This window comes from Hyperolius riggenbachi, chromosome 8, assembly GCF_040937935.1.
Source record: "Hyperolius riggenbachi isolate aHypRig1 chromosome 8, aHypRig1.pri, whole genome shotgun sequence".
In the NCBI taxonomy this organism is placed as follows: domain Eukaryota; kingdom Metazoa; phylum Chordata; class Amphibia; order Anura; family Hyperoliidae; genus Hyperolius; species Hyperolius riggenbachi.
This window is the reverse complement of record NC_090653.1, coordinates 291362931-291383757: the sequence shown is the minus strand read 5'-3', so window position 1 is coordinate 291383757 and position 20827 is coordinate 291362931. Positions and strand designations below refer to the sequence as shown.

The 20827-nt window shown below is 46.7% G+C and overlaps 1 protein-coding gene across 1 annotated transcript in view; it reads right to left on the bottom strand.

Annotated features, from left to right (window-relative positions):
* OLFM1 (olfactomedin 1) overlaps nucleotides 1-18498 on the bottom strand; it is a 174527-nt gene extending 156029 nt beyond the window's left edge. The window contains exon 1 of the mRNA XM_068249147.1: nucleotides 17886-18498. Coding sequence (XP_068105248.1) covers nucleotides 17886-17951 — 66 coding nt within the window. The 5' untranslated portion in view covers nucleotides 17952-18498. The remainder of the gene's footprint in view (nucleotides 1-17885) is intronic.
* Between the last annotated feature and the right edge of the window lie 2329 nt (nucleotides 18499-20827).

The window sequence follows — 20827 nt, the reverse complement described above, 5'->3', positions numbered from 1 at the left end:
GTCGTCTTCCAGATCTTGTCGGCCGACCTCCTGCAATTGCAACCCCTCCTGCCCAAATTGCTCTGGGATTTGGGTTTCCGAGTCCTCTTCGGACTCGCCTTGTATTTCAGTGCGCGGTGCATTTCCCACAGTTAACGGTTGTGAATCCAGGCACAACATTTCTGGCTGTTCCTCCATTGACCTTTGAAAGGTGGAAGTTTGTTGGGCTGGGAATAGCTCCTGCGAATACCCCATTGTGTCCTGAGGTAATTCATCGGACTGGTTATCTGGCAGTTGTGTGCGTGGTGTCGCTGCCGGTTGTGTCAGCTTTGTGCCCACTGGCTCCTTGTAACTGGCTGAGGACTCGGACCTCGTGCGTGATGTGCTGGTGCTGCTTAACCCACTGCTGGACGCTTGAGAGGTCATCCAAGTAATTATCTGGTCCTGTTCTTTTGGATTTGTGAGGGTTGTTGTCCTGGACAACATGGGCGGTATTGAGTGGGTTTTCTTGGGTGCTCCCCTGTGGCCTGTACGTGAACCGTCAGGGGAAACACCTCTTCCCTTGCCCCTCCCTCTTTCACCGGATTTCTTCCTCATTTCACTTATCCTTACAGTACACGCTGACTGGCAGCAGTACAGTGGCAGTACAGAAATGCTATACAGTACCACTATTCCCAGCAGCGACACAGAGCACAATGCTATACAGTGACGGGTGAGCGGTGTACCACTATTCCCAGCAGCGACACAGAGCACAATGCTATACAGTGACGGGTGAGCGGTGTACCACTATTCCCAGCAGCGACACAGAGCACAATGCTATACAGTGACGGGTGAGCGGTGTACCACTATTCCCAGCAGCGACACAGAGCACAATGCTATACAGTGGCGAACGAGCGGTGTACCACTATTCCCAGCAGACACAGAACAGTACACAGAATGCTATATAGTGTGGCTGAACGAGCGGTGTACCACTATTCCCAGCAGACACAGAACAGTACACAGAATGCTATATAGTGTGGCTGAACGAGCGGTGTACTACTGTTCCCAGCAGACACAGAACAGTACACAGAATGCTATATAGTGTGGCTGAACGAGCGGTGTACTACTGTTCCCAGCAGACACAGAACAGTACACAGAATGCTATATAGTGTGGCTGAACGAGCGGTGTACCACTGTTCCCAGCAGACACAGAACAGTACACAGAATGCTATATAGTGTGGCTGAACGAGCGGTGTACCACTATTCCCAGCAGACACAGAACAGTACACAGAATGCTATATAGTGTGGCTGAACGAGCGGTGTACCACTATTCCCAGCAGACACAGAACAGTACACAGAATGCTATATAGTGTGGCTGAACGAGCGGTGTACTACTGTTCCCAGCAGACACAGAACAGTACACAGAATGCTATATAGTGTGGCTGAACGAGCGGTGTACCACTGTTCCCAGCAGACACAGAACAGTACACAGAATGCTATATAGTGTGGCTGAACGAGCGGTGTACTACTGTTCCCAGCAGACACAGAACAGTACACAGAATGCTATATAGTGTGGCTGAACGAGCGGTGTACCACTATTCCCAGCAGACACAGAACAGTACACAGAATGCTATATAGTGTGGCTGAACGAGCGGTGTACCACTATTCCCAGCAGACACAGAACAGTACACAGAATGCTATATAGTGTGGCTGAACGAGCGGTGTACCACTGTTCCCAGCAGACACAGAACAGTACACAGAATGCTATATAGTGTGGCTGAACGAGCGGTGTACTACTGTTCCCAGCAGACACAGAACAGTACACAGAATGCTATATAGTGTGGCTGAACGAGCGGTGTACTACTGTTCCCAGCAGACACAGAACAGTACACAGAATGCTATATAGTGTGGCTGAACGAGCGGTGTACTACTGTTCCCAGCAGACACAGAACAGTACACAGAATGCTATATAGTGTGGCTGAACGAGCGGTGTACTACTGTTCCCAGCAGACACAGAACAGTACACAGAATGCTATATAGTGTGGCTGAACGAGCGGTGTACTACTGTTCCCAGCAGACACAGAACAGTACACAGAATGCTATATAGTGTGGCTGAACGAGCGGTGTACCACTGTTCCCAGCAGACACAGAACAGTACACAGAATGCTATATAGTGTGGCTGAACGAGCGGTGTACTACTGTTCCCAGCAGTGACACACAATGACTGGGGGGGACCCTGGCTAGCGTGGCTGGAGCGCGAACTACCCTGCCTGCCTACCCAAAGCTAAACCCACAGACAAATGGCGGAGATATGACGTGGTTCGGGTATTTATTTACCCGAACCACGTGACAGTTCGGCCAATCAGAGCGCGTTCGGGTCCGAACCACGTGACCCGTTCGGCCAATCACAGCGCTAGCCGAACGTTCGGGGAACGTTCGGCCATGCGCTCTTAGTTCGGCCATATGGCCGAACGGTTTGGCCGAGCACCGTCAGGTTTTCGGCCGAACTCGAACATCACCCGAACAGGGTGATGTTCTGCAGAACCCGAACAGTGGCGAACACTGTTCGCCCAACACTAGCCAGGGGTTCGAGATCCAAAAATTGCTTGCAGGGGTTCCTTGAGATCCAAAAAGTATTTGCAGGGTTCCTCCAGGATATAAAGGTTGAGAAAGGCTGTTTTAGGCCAATCACAACAGTCAAAATTCAGAAATGCTCTGAAGTATTGGGCGACTCAGAGAATGCGGAGGTTTACCTCGGAATATGGACAACTTCAGCAACTTGTAACTTCCATTTTGGAAGTATTTGGCCAATCGGAGAATTCGGTATGCTATCGCAGAGGCCAGTGCACACCAAAAACTGCTAGCAGAACTCTAGCGGTTTTTGAAGATGTTTTTCAGAGGGATTCTAGGCATGTGTACAATGATTTTCTACACATGCCTAGTGAGTTTTGGAGCGTTTTGGTTGTAGCATTGTTTATATTTTGTTACATTAGAGCTGTACCTGAACAGCTTCTGTAACAAAAGCGGCCGGAAACCCGCTCTGATCTAGCGCTTTTCAGAGTGATTTTCCACTTTCCTATACTTAACATTGAGGCAAAAACGCCTCAGAAATCAACAAAAATGCTGCAGGACCGGCGTTTGTGGAAAAACGAGCCGCTCTGGTGTGCACCATCCCATTCACATTCATTAGCCAAGCAGTTTCCCCCCGCAAGCATTTTAAGAAACGCTCAGAACTGCTCTTGGTGTGCACCAAGCCTATAACGGTTTCCACCAAAAACCTAAAAAAAAATTACATAACTTTATCAACAAAAAGAACAAAAATTACGATTTATGAACATCCCTATTGGTGTGACTTGGTTCAGGAGGAGGTCTTCCTGCTGGCAGCTACATTAGAGTAACACCACACACTAGCAGGGGCGTAGCGATAGGGGGTGCAGAGGTGGTCACCGTATCGGGGCCCTTGGGCCAGAGGGGCCCTACCTCAACTGCAGCATTAGCTCTCTATTGGTCCTGTGCTGGTAATAATCACTTCTATAGACACTTTGAATAGTGGTAATCAGTAACAAGCTGTTCCCCTCCCCTTCTTGCCCCTCTGACACTGTAGTTGCCATTGGCAGGGATTGCTATGTATAGAGTGCTTGGGGGTAATCAGTAACAAGCTGCTCCCCATCCCCTTCTTGCACCTCTGACACTGTAGTTGCCATTGGCAGGGATTGCTATGTATAGAGTGCTTGGGGGTAATCAGTAACAAGCTGTTCCCCATCTCCTTCTTGCACCTCTGATACTGTAGTTGCCATTGGCAGGTTTTGGTGCGCCATATCAATTGTTATGTATAGAGTCAGTGCTTGGAGGCCCCAATCAGATTACCGACAAGCCCTTATTGGTAATCTTTGGATGGTCCGCGCTGGGCGGCGGGCACCAAAGGACAGCAAGGGAAGCTTCATTCCCTCTTCTTACTAAGTATGTGATACTTTAAAGAGGAACTCCAGTGAAAATAATGTAATTAAAAAAGTGCTTCATTTTTACAGTAATTATGTATAAATGATTTAGTCAGTGTTTGCCCATTGTAAAATATTCCCTCTCCCTGATTTACATTCTGACATTTATCACATGTGACATTTTTACTGTTGGCAGGTGATGTCACTGGAAGGAGATGCTGCTTGCATCTTTGGCAGTTGGAAACAGCTGTTGTTTCCCACAATGCAACAAGGCTCAGAGACAGGAAACTGTCAGGACCATGGTCCTGACATCACACCGTGGGAGGGGTCTCACTACAATATCAGCCATACAGAGCCCCCTGATGATCAGTTTGTGAAAAGGAATAGATTCCTCATAGGAAAGGGGGTATCAGCTACTGATTGGGATGAAGTTCAATTCTTGGTCACGGTTTCTCTTTAATCCTCACTCCAGGCTTACGCAGTTACTCTTTTTAGGTGCCCTCGTCCAACTATTACCCCAGTGGTATAACTAAAATTCAAGGGGCCCACCAGCAAAGCTTTGATGCCCCCCCAATGTTCCCTTGCCTCCCCCTGGTGATCCTCACAGCCTGGGGCCCATCTCACAAGGGGCATAACACAAGTGTAGCCACAGAATCACCTAATCTGGAGGACGGACCCCTGTATCAGAGGAAGGGAAGGCTAGTATTTGGGGGAGGAGGGGGAAGGTTAGTATTTGGGGGCCCCCACAGCTCTGGGCCCCCTGCAATGGCAGGTGCTGCTCCCCTCTATCTACACCCCTGAATGGCGCACAGCACCCAGAGCCGGGACAAGGTCCTCCAGCACCCAAGGCTGAGACATCAAAGTGCGCCCCCCCATCCCTCCCACCCCAGCCGTCACACACTGATTGCTATAAGACTAAGAGGCGCCACAGGGCCCACAACCTCCCCAACACCTTTATATCTAGTTATCTGGCTTGCAGTCACTGCCATGTATCCCCTTTTCTTATTTCTTTCTGCTTCAAACACAATTAGGGATGACAGCTGAATGAATTCTGCGCCCCCTCCTACACTGCGCCCTGAGGCTGGAGCCTCTCCAGCCTATGCCTCGGCCCGGCCCTGACAGCACCAGTCAGAGCAGGCCTGGATTGGTTGGTTGACCACACTGGAAGATGTCAGAAAGGTTTGTGTCCAGAATGATGATGAGAGCCGATTCTCGCCATTAAGCTTCCAACATCCGTGTTTTTATTACAGCGGGGTGAGTTTCCTGCAATTCTGTCCTCCAGCCTGCGTCCCCAGCCCCCACCCCCCTTCCCTCCCTCCCGGGGTCCGTTCAGCCAGAACGCTAATATCAATTGGAAAATATAACTGCTATAATATGTTCAGTGAAAAGAATCCATGCGTGTAGATGTTGGCTGGTTCTACTTTGCCTGCCAAGCCTGCTTGCCTCTTACCGGAGGGGGGGAGGGGGGGGGAGGGGAACGTTCACCATGCGAGCTTAGGAGAGAGAATAGCTAGAGTGTGAGCATTGTGCCTCTGTAGCACTTTCTAGCAGACACCGAGTGTCCTTTAGAGTGTAAGCTCCTCTGGTGCAGAGACTGATGGGAATGGATCAGTGATCTCTGTACAGCGCTGTGGAATATGTCAGAGCTATATAAATGTATAATAATAACAGTGTGTGACTGTGGTGAGGGCATTAGAGTGTAAGCTCCTCTGGTGCAGAGACTGATGGGGATGGATCAGTGACCTCTGTACAGCGCTGTGGAATATGGCAGAGCTATATAAATGTATAATAATAATAGTGTGTGACTGTGGTGAGGACATTGGAGTGTAAGCTCCTCTGGTGCAGAGACTGATGGGAATGGATCAGTGATCTCTGTACAGCGCTGTGGTATATGTCAGAGCTATATAAATGTATAATAATAATAGTGTGTGACTGTGGTGAGGACATTAGAGAGTAAGCTCCTCTGGTGCAGAGACTGATGGGAATGGATCAGTGATCTCTGTACAGCGCTGTGGAATATGTCAGAGCTATATAAATGTATAATAATAGTGTGTGACTGTGGTGAGGGTATTAGAGTGTAAGCTCCTCTGGTGCAGAGACTGATGGGAATGGATCAGTGATCTCTGTACAGCGCTGTGGAATATGTCAGAGCTATATAAATGTATAATAATAGTGTGTGACTGTGGTGAGCCTGGACATTAGAGTGTAAGCTCTTCTGGTGCAGAGGCTGATGGGAATGGATCAGTGATCTCTGTACAGTGCTGTGGAATATGTCAGAGCTATATAAAATGTATAATAATAATAATAATAGTGTGTGACTGTGGTGAGGGTATTAGAGTGTAAGCTCCTCTGGTGCAGAGGCTGATGGGAATGGATCAGTGATCTCTGTACAGTGCTGTGGAATATGTCAGAGCTATATAAAATGTATAATAATAATAATAGTGTGTGACTGTGGTGAGGGTATTAGAGTGTAAGCTCCTCTGGTGCAGAGACTGATGGGAATGGATCAGTGATCTCTGTACAGTGCTGTGGTATATGTCAGAGCTATATAAATGTATAATAATAATAATAGTGTGTAACTGTGGTGAGGACATTAGAGTGTAAGCTCCTCTGGTGCAGAGGCTGATGGGAATGGATCAGTGATCTCGGTACAGTGCTGTGGAATATGTCAGAGCTATATAAATGTATAATAATAATAATAGTGTGTGACTGTGGTGAGGACATTAGAGTGTAAGCTCCTCTGGTGCAGAGACTGATGGGAATGGATCAGTGATCTCTGTACAGTGCTGTGGTATATGTCAGAGCTATATAAATGTATAATAATAATAATAGTGTGTGACTGTGGTGAGGACATTAGAGTGTAAGCTCCTCTGGTGCAGAGACTGATGGGAATGGATCAGTGGTCTCTGTACAGCGCTGTGGAATATGTCAGAGCTATATTAATGGATAATAATAATAGTGTGAGGCTGTGGTGAGGACATTAGAGTGTAAGCTCCTCTGGTGCAGAGACTGATGGGAATGGATCAGTGATCTCTGTACAGCACTGTGGTATATGTCAGAGCTATATAAATGTATAATAATAATAATAGTGTGTGACTGTGGTGAGGACATTAGAGTGTAAGCTCCTCCGGTGCAGAGACTGATGGGAATGGATCAGTGATCTCTGTACAGTGCTGTGGTATGTGTCAGAGCTATATAAATATATAATAATAATAGTGTGTGACTGTGGTGAGGACATTAGAGTGTAAGCTCCTCTGGTGCAGAGACTGATGGGAATGGATCAGTGATCTCTGTACAGCACTGTGGTATATGTCAGAGCTATATAAATGTATAATAATAATAGTGTGTGACTGTGGTGAGGACATTAGAGTGTAAGCTCCTCTGGTGCAGAGACTGATGGGAATGGATCAGTGATCTCTGTACAGTGCTGTGGAATATGTCAGAGCTATATAAATGTATAATAGTGTGTGATCAGGACATTAGAGTGTAAGCTCCTCTAGACCAGGTTTTCGTTGGCGGAGGGTGCTGCATTACAACCTGTCAGCGCTGTATAGATAACTATGCCAGGCAGACAACCTTGTTAGTGCCCGCCCTGCCTGGTGACAGTGGGCCCCGAGTGACGTGTCTTGGCTGGTGTATCTGAGCTCATACATGGAGGGTAATGTCCCAGAGACAGGACAGAGATGGATGGGCCCCTCTGCAGCGCTGATATGAGTCTGCAGAGCGCTCCCAGCAGCTGTATGAAGCTTTTCGATATCCTTCGGCGAAGGCTCCCTGCCCATCTCCACAATCAGTGATATAACCAGTCGGTCGGAATGTACCGGCCTCTGCTCATCGTGTGCGCTCGGCTGCGGCGGCGTGCGTCCGGCTGTGACAGTGATTGTTATACGGGCGGTGTGTGATTATGCGTTACAGGGGAGCTTGTACTGTAGCCGCCTGCTCCGGGGGGAAACGCCGCGTTCTGCATCTCGGGGTGTCTGCTGATGTCTGGCTTTACAATTAGGACAAGCTGTTCGCCAGCGATACGCATTGCTGACACATTTTACCCCTGCCCTCGACCTGCGTCCGCGAATACGAATTCAGGTCACCGGCCTCCCCTGCGCTCACCTGCTTCAGATCACAGGGAGGTTTTCATTTACTAAGTGCTACTTTACACACCACGCTGGACAAGCCGCAGAGGGTTTATAGCAAATTGCAAAAAGCTGCCAATCACACGATCATAGCTCCCAGCTGTCCCTCTTTTGGAGGGACAGTCCCTCTTTGGGAGCCCTGCCCCTCTGTCCCTCTTTCCTCATTTGTCCATCTTTCAGGACTTATTCCCTCTTTCTGTGTAAATAATATATATTTCTCTACTAAAAAATGTTTGACTCTAAACTTTATTCCCATAATTTAAATTGATATATTACTAATTTTAAAATGTTAATATGAAGGAAAATGAACCAGGATAGAAAGGACCAGTGTGGTTTGATTATAAAACAACATTTTCGTATTAAATCTTTATAGTATGCATGACTAGGAGTGTGTTGGAGGGCGTGATTAGGGGCGTGGCTTAAGTGTCCCTCTTTCTCATCCGAAAAAGTTGGGAGGTATGCACGACTGCATGTGGGCAGGACAATGCATTGCCAGCGCTCGGGTCTGTGAACACTCCCAGTGCCAGGGGTGCGACTGCCGGCGTTCTGTCTGGCTGTTCTGCTTTGTTGAGTTCTACTACTCGGTCTAAACTGGTAGAGTCAATCGATAGTATGTCAAAATGTTCTACTTTTATCGGGTTGTACTACCAGATAGGAGAGCAGGCAGCCTGGCGGGGACTGCAGTATTTGGGGCTGCTGGGACATGTAGTGCCACCATACTGGCTATAGGAGGGCTGGCTGGGGATGGTAATGCAGTAATAGGGGGTGCTGCGACATGTAGTGTCACCATACAGGCTATAGGAGGGCTGGCTGGGGATTGTAGTGCAGTAATAGGGGCTGCTGGGAGATGTAGTGTCACCATACAGGCTATAGGAGGGCTGGCTGGGACTTGTAGTGCAGTAATAGGGGATGCTGGGACATGTAGTGTCACCATACCGGCTATAGGAGGGCTGGCTGGGACTTGTGGTGCAGTATTTGGGGCTGCTGGGACATGTAGTGCCACCATACTGGCTATAGGAGGGCTGGCTGGGGATGGTAATGCAGTAATAGGGGCTGCTGGGACATGTAGTGCCACCACACAGGGTATAGGAGGGCTGGCTGGGACTTGTGGTGCAGTAATAGGGGCTGCTGGGACATGTAGTGCCACCACACAGGGTATAGGAGGGCTGGCTGGGACTTGTAGTGCAGTAATAGAGCTGCTGGGACATGTAGTGCCACCATACAGGCTATAGGAGAGCTGGATGGGATTGTAGTGCAGTAATAGGGGCTGCTGGGACATGTAGTGCCACCACACAGGGTATAGGAGGGCTGGCTGGGGATTGTAGTGCAGTAATAGGGGATGCTGGGACATGTAGTGCCACCATACAGGCTATAGGAGGGTTGGCTTCAATAGGTTATAGGGGCTATTTTTTCACCTAAGTGGTTTCACTAGTAGTGCCCTATCCCTGTTTCAATGGCCCCCCAATCCCTGCTGGGACATGTGGTGCAGTAAGGCTTTACTCTGCTACATGCGGCTCCAAGCACAGATCAATAAGTCGCGGAGGGAGATGATTGGCTGGAGGCGGAGCAGCGTCTGCGCAGAAGAGTAGGTTGGACAGCTGGAGGAGGGGGATGGTTTCGATAGGACGCCGGGACAAACTCCTACCCCTGCGGAGAACGCACGATCTGCAGCTCATCCATCGAAATATTTAAACTAGATGTTCGTTGGTTAACAACAGCCCGATATGGCAAGAAATCAATCCCTCCCCCCACGATCGGAAATCAATCAGGTAGCGATCGATTTTCTGCCACTCCGCCCACTCTGTCTCAATTTGATTCCAGCAGAAATCGATAGAACATCGATTAAAAATGACTGAATGGAGTAAAAAGCTGTAGATCCGCTGCCAGAGCGGAGGTTTTTCCCACCTATTCAACGTCCAGCTGAGGAACTGTCTGAAATCGATGGAACGGTGATTGATTGGGCAATGCTAGCAAGTAATCCTTCCCAGCATATTCTATCAAAGCAACAGAATCAGACGGAAAAGAGGATTATTATGAGTACGGCTGTCTTAACTGGCTCTCACATGGCGACCAATGGTGAGCAGACGCAGTGATACGACGCGGACGTCTCCAACGCTAGTGCGCAGGAAGAACGTTTTTGGTATCTTGTAAGCGCCATATCACATGGGTGACTGTCACACTTACTATTTTTATAATTATTCTTTAGTATTTATATAGCGCCGACATCTTCCGCAGCGCTGTACAGAGTATATTACCTTGTCACTAACTGTCCCTCAGAGGAGCTCACAATCTACTCCCTACCAAAGTCATATGTCTATGTATGTCTAGTGTAGTGTACAGTATGTATCGTAGTCTAAGGCCAATTTAGGGGGAAGCTAATGAACGTATCTGTATGTTTTTGGCACGTGGGAGGAAACTGGAGTGCCCGGAGGAAACCCACGCAGACACGGGGAGAATATACAAACTCCTTGCAGATGTTGACATGGCTGGGATTCCAACCGGGGACCCAGCATTGCAAGGCAAGAGCGCTAACCACTACGCCACCGTGCTGCCTTAAAGAGAAACTCCGACCAAGAATTGAACTTTATCCCAATCAGTAGCTGATACCCCCTTTTACATGAGAAATCTATTCCTTTTCACAAACAGACCATCAGGGGGCGCTGTATGACTGATATTGTGGTGAAACTCCTCCCACAAGAAGCTCTGAGGACCGTGGTACTCCTGGCAGTTTCCTGTCTGTGAACCTTGCTGCATTGTGGGAAATGACTGTTTACAGCTGTTTCCAACTGCCAAAACAGCAAGCAGCAGCTACATCACCTGCTAACAGTAAAAATGTCACCATGTGATAAATGTCAGAATGTAAATCAGGGATTTAAAAGATTTTACAATGAGCAAACACTGACAATCATTTATACATAATTATTGTAAAAATTAAGCACTTTTTTATTACATTATTTTCACTGGAGCTCCTCTTTAAGTGACTATTCTATGTATCTATAATCCATGTTTCCACTACATGCAGATTCTGGATGCAGAAAACTGACTCCAATGAATGCCCTTGGGAAATCTGCATTAGAAAAATCTAATTTAGTGGAAACCGTTTTTCTGCATCCAGAATCTGCATGTAGTGGAAACAGGCCCTAAAGCTACGTACACACATTAGATACAAATTGGTCGTAACCCCATTAAAACAACCAATTAACGAGGTTTGCACCTACTTACATGAGGCAACTGTGACCGACTATCATCGACTGCAACAATCGACCGATATCGGGAATCGGCCCTGATTGAACCTGTTGGATTTTTTCAACCAACAATCGTTTGTTGCAGAAAGTGTGTACAGGTACTTAAAGGGAAGGTTCAGGGAGGGGATTAAAAAAATAAAAATAAATTTCCACTTACCTGGGGCTTCCTCCAGCCCGCGGCAGGCAGGAGGTGCCCTCGCCGCCGCTCCGCAGGCTCCCGGTGGTCTCCGGTGCCCGACCCGACCTGGCCAGGCCGGCTGCCAGGTCGGGCTCTTCTGCGCTCCATTTCCTGTGACTTCTGCGTCCCACGCCGGCGCGCTGACGTCATCGGACGTCCGCCGGGCTGTACTGCGCATGCGCAGTAGTTCTGCGCATGCGCAGTACAGCCCGGCGGACGTCCGATGACGTCAGCGCGCCGGCGTGGGACGCAGAAGTCCCAGGAAATGGAGCGCAGAAGAGCCCGACCTGGCAGCCGGCCTGGCCAGGTCGGGTCGGGCACCGGAGACCACCGGGAGCCTGCGGAGCGCCGGCGAGGGCACCTCCTGCCTGCCGCGGGCTGGAGGAAGCCCCAGGTAAGTGGAATTTTATTTTTATTTTTTTAATCCCCTCCCTGAACCTTCCCTTTAAACGACTTATGGCGATCGTTCTATGGAAAGCGCAGGCACTAAATTAGCACTTGCGTTGTAGTGTAAAATTCCAAAGAGCTAAAACGCAGGCACCTATTGAGCGCGTGCGCTCTGTGCAATACTTTCGTGCCCATTTAGCACATGTGCTGTATGTGATATGTCCGTTCATGATCGCTGACGTATGTACTGAAATCGATCGTTTGACTTATCAGCGCCTTAACATCACTTCCGACTTCTCTCGCAACTCTGTCTTTTTTGAGTCGTGTATTGCAGTTGATAGTTTGTGGTCGCATAACTTCATCAAACAATCATTGGTCAGCGTTCATTTTAACCAATTTTCGTCTGATGTGTGTATGTGGGTTAAAGGCTCGTACAGACATCCAAACAATCCGCCCAACTATCACCTAAACTTGGTCTTGTTGGAAGACAGTTGGGCTGGCAGACAACAAGACGACCAGCTGATAACTGGTGATTTGCCGGATCCATCCGGCCCACCAACCTGCACAACTATCGTGCAAGCTGGGATGTGTGTACAAGTCGTTTGAACAACTTTGTTGTGTTTGAATGCGGACATGATGTTGTGCAGTTTGTCATTTCACTTGCGGGTGCAGTATTTGAGTTGGTTGGCGTGTGTGTACATACTTGTCCTGTAAACAACTTGTCGTGCGATTGGTTGTGTTGTGCGGTTGGTTGTGCATTATGTTGGACGTGTGTATGAGCCTTTTAAAGCCCAGTACACCCTTTCAATTAGGATTGGCCAATCACTGACCAATTTTTCCACCTCCATGTAGTATGAGGGTAAACAGATTTTAAATAAAGAGTAGATTGTGTAGGTAAACCCTCTTATTACATGGAGTTGGTAAAAGTGGTCAGTGATTGGCCAATCAGAATTCAAAGTGTGTATCAGGTTCTATCCTGGTGCATACCTTCGATTTTGATAGGTCAATGATTGCCAAATTTACCATCTCCATGTAGTAAGGGGGGACAACAGATTTTGGGGTTGATTCACAAAGGTTACTTATTTTTCAACTTAAAGGGACTCCGAGCAGTAACTACTATCAAACTCTGAACTTACTTGGGGCTTTCTCCAGCCCACCGTAGATCGGGAGGTCTCTCAGCGTCCTTCTGGCTCTTCTCCCAGGCCCTGCTCAGAAATGGCTCCCGGCGGCTCCCGGCGACACTGGGCCCGAGTGTCGGGCTCCTTCTTCCTGAAAGATGACGTCCGTCGTCACCACGGCGGCAATTAAACTGCGCATGTGCAGTACTGTCACGCCGGCCGCCGTGGTGACGACTGACGTCCTCTTTCAGGAAGAAGGAGCCCGACACTCGGACCCACTGTCACCGGGAACCATTTCTGACCAAGGCCTGGGAGAAGAGCCAGATTTACGCCGAGGGACCTCCCGACCTACGGTGGGCTGGAGAGAGACCCAGGTCAGTTCAGAGTTTGATAGTAGTTACTGCTCGGAGTCCCTTTAAGGTGAAAAATAAGTAACCTTTGTGAATCAACCCCAAAATCTGTTGTCCCCGACGCATGCGCCGTACTGTCACGCCGGCCGCCGTGGTGACGACTGACGTCATCTTTCAGGAAGAAGGTGCCAGACACTCGGGCCCGGTGTCGCTGGGAGCCGCCGGGGAGCCATTTCTGACCAAGGCCTGGGAGAAGAGCCAGATGGACCTCCCGACCTACGGTGGGCTGGAGAAAGCCCCAGGTAAGTTCAGATTTTGATTGTAGTTGCTGCTCAGAGTCCCTTTAACTGTAAGCAGTGCTAATGCATGAGATAAACAAATAAGGAGAGCTAAACCATGAGTTATGTCAAATAAAGAGAGCTAAACCATAAGTTATGTCAGATAAGGAGAGCTAAACCATGAGCTATGTCCTATAAGAAGAGCTAAACCATGAGCTATGTCCTATAAGAAGAGCTAAATCATGAGCTATGTCAAATAAGGAGAGCTAAACCATGAGTTATGTCAAATAAAGAGAGCTAAACCATAAGTTATGTCAGATAAGGAGAGCTAAACCATGAGCTATGTCCTATAAGAAGAGCTAAACCATGAGCTATGTCCTATAAGGAGAGCTAAACCATGAGCTATGTCAAATAAAGAGAGCTAAACCATGAGTTATGTCAAATAAAGAGAGCTAAACCATGAGTTATGTCAAATAAGGAGAGCTAAACCATGAGCTGTGTAAGATAAGGATAAGGAGAGCTAAACCATGAGTTGTATCAAATAAGGAGAGCTAAACCATAATAATGACAGTGTGTGACTGTGGTGAGGACATTAGAGTGTAAGCTCCTCTGGTGCAGAGACTGATGGGAATGGATCAGTGATCTCTGTACAGCGCTGTGGAATATGTCAGAGCTATATAAATGTATAATAATAATAGTGTGTGACTGTGGTGAGGACATTAGAGTGTAAGCTCCTCTGGTGCAGAGACTAATGGGAATGGATCAGTGATCTCTGTACAGCGCTGTGGAATATGTCAGAGCTATATAAATGTATAATAATAGTGTGTGACTGTGGTGAGGACATTAGAGTGTAAGCTCCTCTGGTGCAGAGACTGATGGGAATGGATCAGTGATCCTTGTACAGCGCTGTGGTATATGTCAGAGCTATATAAATGTATAATAATAGTGTGTGACTGTGGTGAGGACATTAGAGTGTAAGCTCCTCTGGTGCAGAGACTGATGGGAATGGATCAGTGATCTCTGTACAGCGCTGTGGAATATGTCAGAGCTATATAAATGTATAATAATAATAGTGTGTGACTGTGGTGAGGACATTAGAGTGTAAGCTCCTCTGGTGCAGACTGATGGGAATGGATCAGTGATCTCTGTACAGCGCTGTGGAATATGTCAGAGCTATATAAATGTATAATAATAATAGTGTGTGACTGTGGTGAGGACATTAGAGTGTAAGCTCCTCTGGTGCAGACTGATGGGAATGGATCAGTGATCTCTGTACAGCGCTGTGGAATATGTCAGAGCTATATATTAATGTATAATAATAATAGTGTGTGACTGTGGTGAGGACATTAGAGTGTAAGCTCCTCTGGTGCAGAGACTGATGGGAATGGATCAGTGACCTCTGTACAGTGCTGTGGTATATGTCAGAGCTATATAAATGTATAATAATAATAGTGTGTGACTGTGGTGAGGACATTAGAGTGTAAGCTCCTCTGGTGCAGACACTGATGGCAATGGATCAGTGATCTCTGTAGCGCTGTGGAATATATGCTGGAAGGAGCTGCTTACACTGCATTCGGCTCTCGGGTAATCCGGGGCTGTTTGGGATGAGCTCTCAGCCTCCTTTCTCTTTTTAATCTGCATTCTCATTATTAAAGTGTAAATGTAACGCCACTTCACTCTTATTCAGCTAATCAAACACTCAGTGAAGTCGGTGGCTCCAGTCCCAGCCATACAAAGAGAAATCAGCCGGCTAATTGCCCCCCGCCTCACACCCAGAAAGGGCATTTAAATGTCACTGTCAATCAGTGGCAGAGCGGAGAGTGTGTGGCGGACACTGAGTGACAAGAGGCGGCCGCACACACACGGCGACACGACATCTTTTACGCTTACATGGGCTGCGCTCAGGGGCTATAGTGCCTCCCTGAAATACTAACAATCTGGCAGCGTACAGAGCTCTGATCTGAAACCTGTCACCCCCCACACACACAGATATCTGCAATGCAATCAATCTCATCGGTACTGTAATTAACCTCATTTAAGGCAATCTAGCACAATCGATCCTTTATAAAAGTTCAGGAAAGCCCAAAACACTCTTTGCTGCATAATTACAAAACACACATGCAACATAACGTTGTTCAACTAGATCGGATTGGAAGATCATCTCACACATCATTCAATTTGATTGAATGCCAGCTCAAGGCTTCTGAAACCCGTTTTGTTATTTGCGTAATAGTATTCGCAAACGGCTCGACTCATTTTCAGCCTGATCAGCATTTTGCGAAGGTGAATTTAAATTGTAGTTGGAGCAATCGGGTGGTTGTTAGTCATTTGGGGGGCAGTTGTAAACTGTGCCCCCCCCCCCCCCCCCCCCCAAGCGGCACAGAAAAGGGTGATAGCGTCTTCATCACCGTCAGACAGACCCAAGCGATCGGATAGGTTGGAAAAATTCCAGATCGCCCAAAAGGTTCTATCACATTGCATTTGGATCTCTCCAACACACAGTGATCGATCAATCACTGTAACCATGACCACATACATTACAATCAGATTGTACAATTTACTAATTGCCTGTGTATGGGGCCATCTATGATACATGCATTAGGAGAGGTTAATTCAATCTGCTTGAGTGTTTTTCATTATATATATATATATATATATATATCTCTTAAATATGACTGTGTAGTCATACATAATGTTGTTTAATAAGGCCTTTAAAAGAATTCTACAATCAAAATCTATGTGTGTGTGGGCTGTCTTAGCACACTTTAAAGTTTCCATTGCTGGTGTCTCTGTGATGACATTAGATTCAAACGTTGAAGAAAGATACAGTAAGTGTCGAGCTCTGACCCTTCAATCTAATTCCAGCCATACATCCTACAGCCAAGATTGTACAACCTACCAAGTCTTGCACTGACAGAGCTAAATCCTTAGCATGAGGAATATGGAGGCTTAATGTGTACATACTGGGAGAGATGAAACAAAACAGATATTACAGTAGCTGGATTATTGTTCCTTTCGAATTTAAGCTTGTACTATCTGTGGTACCATTGTACAGATCTATATGATTCTATATGATCTATAGGAGTCTGGCTTTATATACATTAGGCCTGGTACACACTATGCAATTTCCGATCGATAAAATAATTGGATCGGGCAAAAAATATACAGCCTACTTTGCCAGCGACTGATCCAAGCTCAAAATCGATCTCTCTCTCTCGATCTAAAGCAGATTGGACACTCTGAAAAACATTGATCAAAATGCAGACTATCCTTCCATGTGTATGCTCTTTTGATTCATTTTCAATCCAGATCCGATCAGTTTGAAAAGAAAATTGCATACACATGTACACTCGCGTTCTTCTATATCCAATTGATCTGAATATCGATCTGCGCACTCCTTCAAATAGTATCTGAAGTGAAAATTGCATGGTGTGTACCAGACTTAAGGTTGTAAGTAGATTGTACCATGCGTGTAGCCATTGTACAGTCCAGGTTACAGGATGGTACATTCACAAGGCAAGATCTCCCAAAACCACATCAAGAACATCGAAGCCAAATTGCATCCGATGCCCAGATAAAAGATTGTGATTGGTCGCCCCCTCGAGCCCCTACTCCACTTTAGTTCAGACTCTCGGAAGAAGAAATGGAGCAAAAGTGCAGTAGACCCTCAAAGTGTCCAATCAGGGTCCTTCATCTGGGTAACCTCTCCAGTTATCCTTGTACCGGATCAGAACCAAAGTCTCTGAGATTGACCCATCATTGCATCTGATGCCCAGATGAAGGTTTTTTTGATTGGTCGCCCCCTCGAGCCCCTACTCCACTTTGGTTCAGACTCTCGGAAGAAGAAATGGAGCAAAAGTGCAGTAGACCCTCAAAGTGTCCAATCGGGGTCCTTCATCTGGGTAACCTCTCCAGTCTTCCTTGTACTGGATCAGAACCAAAGTCTTTTGAGGTTGACCCATCATTGCATCTGATGCCCAGATGAAGGTTTTTTTGATTGGTTGCCCCCTCGAGCCCCTACTCCACTTTGGTTCAGACTCTCGGAAGAAGAAATGGAGCAAAAGTGCAGTAGACCCTCAAAGTGTCCAATCGGGATCCTTCATCTGGGTAACATCTCCAGTCTTGTACTGGATCAGAACCAAAGTCTCTGATGTTGACCCATCACATGTGGACACATTGTATGGAACCACCATGTGGAATGATGATAGAACGTTGGTTGGGTGGAAGGATGGATGGATGGATGAGGATTTCATGTGCAGTGATGGGGAGGAGGGGGGGGGGGGAGGTTGGCTTGGAACCTTACTTGGGTGAGTTCTGTGCCCATCAGGATGAGGAGGATGAGGCTCGCTATTCTGCTTGTGGCTTGCATGTCTCGGTGGCTGGCTCAGCAGTTGACAGCAAAAATCGTCTCTCGTTCTCAGTCTTCCTCCCTCCTCTCCTCTCGCTGTGCTTTTTCTTCCCAAGTCGCCCGGCGTCCCTCTCCCGTTCCTTCCACTGCGTCTCAGCTGCCCTAGGAGGCGAGGCAAGGAGTCTGCTGAGAAAAGTGTCCACTTTGCATATTTGTTGTGGATCCTCGATCCGTTCCCCACCGCCTTGTGTCCCCGGTGTCTCCTCTTGCCTGTGTGTGTGTGTCTATATCTCTCTGTATGTTTTTCCTTTTTTTTTTTTTTTTTTTAATGGCTTCCTTGATGGAAAGGCATTTGCAAGGAGGAAGTCAATGGGGCACTAAATGATGCTGAGGCGTTTGCCAAAAGTTTGCGGTGGAAGGGAGGGCGGCGGTGATCCAGAGGGAAGGAAGGAGAGGATAAAACAAAAAAAAATCTTGAAGCGGTGGTTAGCGGTGATGCAGCGAGTGAGAAGGTACCGCGATCTTCCCCTCCTTGGAGGGCTGCTTTTCTGCCAGCATAAGGCAGGGCTGTAAGCGGCTGCCTGATTGGCTATTGTGCGGCGCGCGCAGATTGGCCTCTGATGTCTGCCTGCCCAGCCTGCCGCAGCCCGGAGCTGTCAGCGCGCGCCTGTGATTGGGGAGCTTCGCTGTGCCTGTCTCTTCTGCCTCTTTTGTTCCTCTTCTTCTTCTCCAGCAGCAGCGAGAGGAAGACACAGATTGCGAGAGGAGAGAGCGGTCGTCGCATCGCCCTGTTATTACCGCAGCCGTGAATAGAGACAGGGAGCAGATGGGGCCATTGTTCTGCCCTGAAAGACCTGCGTGGGGTCTTCACGGCGATGGTGACACCCAGAGCAGCAGGATTAGAGGCTACACAAAGGAGATCCAGTGCTAAATACAGAATCCTGTCAAGGGAGAGGATAATAATAATAATTCTGGCTTGCATGCAGGTTTAATGCTAAATTGTCTTTAGCTTGCAAAATATGAGCCAATCGAATCTACTTCCTGCTGATTCGGATTGGCCCGATTCCAAGCTTGTTACATATGTTAGGAATTCCAACCAGAAGGATCAGCACCTCATCGACCAACTCTAATAATGAATCCTCTAGAAATGACATAGTCACAGTCTAACATCCGACTACATTATTATGTATTTATATAGCGCTGACATCTCTTGCAGCACATTACAGAGTACATAGTCATGTCACTGACTGTCCTCAGAGGAGCTCACACTCTAATCCTACCATAGTCATAGCCTAATGTCCTACCATATTATTATTATGTATTTATATAGCACTGACATCTCCTGCAGCACATTACAGAGTACATAGTCATGTCACTGAGTGCCCTCAGAGGAGCTCACACTCTAATCCTACCATAGTCATAGTCTAATGTCCTCCCATATTATTATTTTGTATTTATATAGCACTGACATCTTCTGCAGCACATTACAGAGTACATAGTCATGTCACTGACTGTCCTCAGAGGAGCTCACACTCTAATCCTACCATAGCCATAGTCTAATGTCCTACCATATTATTATGTATTTATATAGCACTGACATCTCCTGCAGCACATTACAGAGTACATAGTCATGTCACTGACTGTCCTCAGAGGAGCTCACACTCTAATCCTACCATAGTCATAGTGTAATGTCCTACCATATTATTATTATGTATTTATATACCACTGACACCTTCTGCAGCACATTACAGAGTACATAGTCATGTCACTGACTGTCCTCAGAGGAGCTCACACTCTAATCCTACCATAGTCATAGTCTAATGTCCTACCATATTATTATTATGTATTTATATAGCACTGACAGCTCCTGCAGCACATTACAGAGTACATAGTCATGTCACTGACTGTCCCCAGAGGAGCTCACACTCTAATCCTACCATAGTCATAGTCTAATGTCCTACCATATCATTATTATTATGTATTTATATAGAACTGACATCTATGGTAGGATTAGATTGGGAGCTCCTCTGAGGACAGTCAGTGACATGACTATGTACTCTGTAATGTGCTGCAGAAGATGTCAGTGCTATATAAATACATAATAATAATATGGTAGGACATTAGACTATGACTATGGTAGGATTAGACTGTGAGCTCCTCCTGAGGACAGTCAGTGACATGACTATGTACTCTGTACAGTGCTGCAGAAGATGTTAGTGCTATATATATACATAATAATAATATGGTAGGACATTAGACTATGACTATGGTAGGATTAGATTGGGAGCTCCTCTGAGGACAGTCAGTGACATCTCCTGCAGTACATTACAGAGTACATAGTCATGTCACTTACTGTCCTCAGAGGAGCTCCCAATCTAATCCTACCATAGTCATAGTCTAATGTCCTACCATATTATTATGATGTATTTATATAGCACTGACATCTTCTGCAGCACATTACAGAGTACATAGTCATGTCAGTGCAATATAAATACATAATAATAATATGGTAGGACATTAGACTATAACTATGGTAGGATTAGAGTGTGAGCTCCTCTGGGGACAGTCAGTGACATGACTATGTACTCTGTAATATGCTGCAGAAGATGTAACTGCTATATAAACAATAAGAAGACGAATATACGTATTATTAATAATAATAATTTGGTAGGCCATCAGATTATGACTATGGCAGGGTTACATTGTGACTGGCCAATCAAAATGATAGGTGTGATCCAGGCTTATAGCCCAGAGTGTACACATCAAAACTTGATGGACCAATGATTGGTCAATTGTGGGCTAAAATTCAGGGTAACAGATTTTGAATACTTTTAACAGATTGTGTAGATATGCCTTCTTACTACATGTAGTTGAAAAGATTGGCCAATCAAGATTGG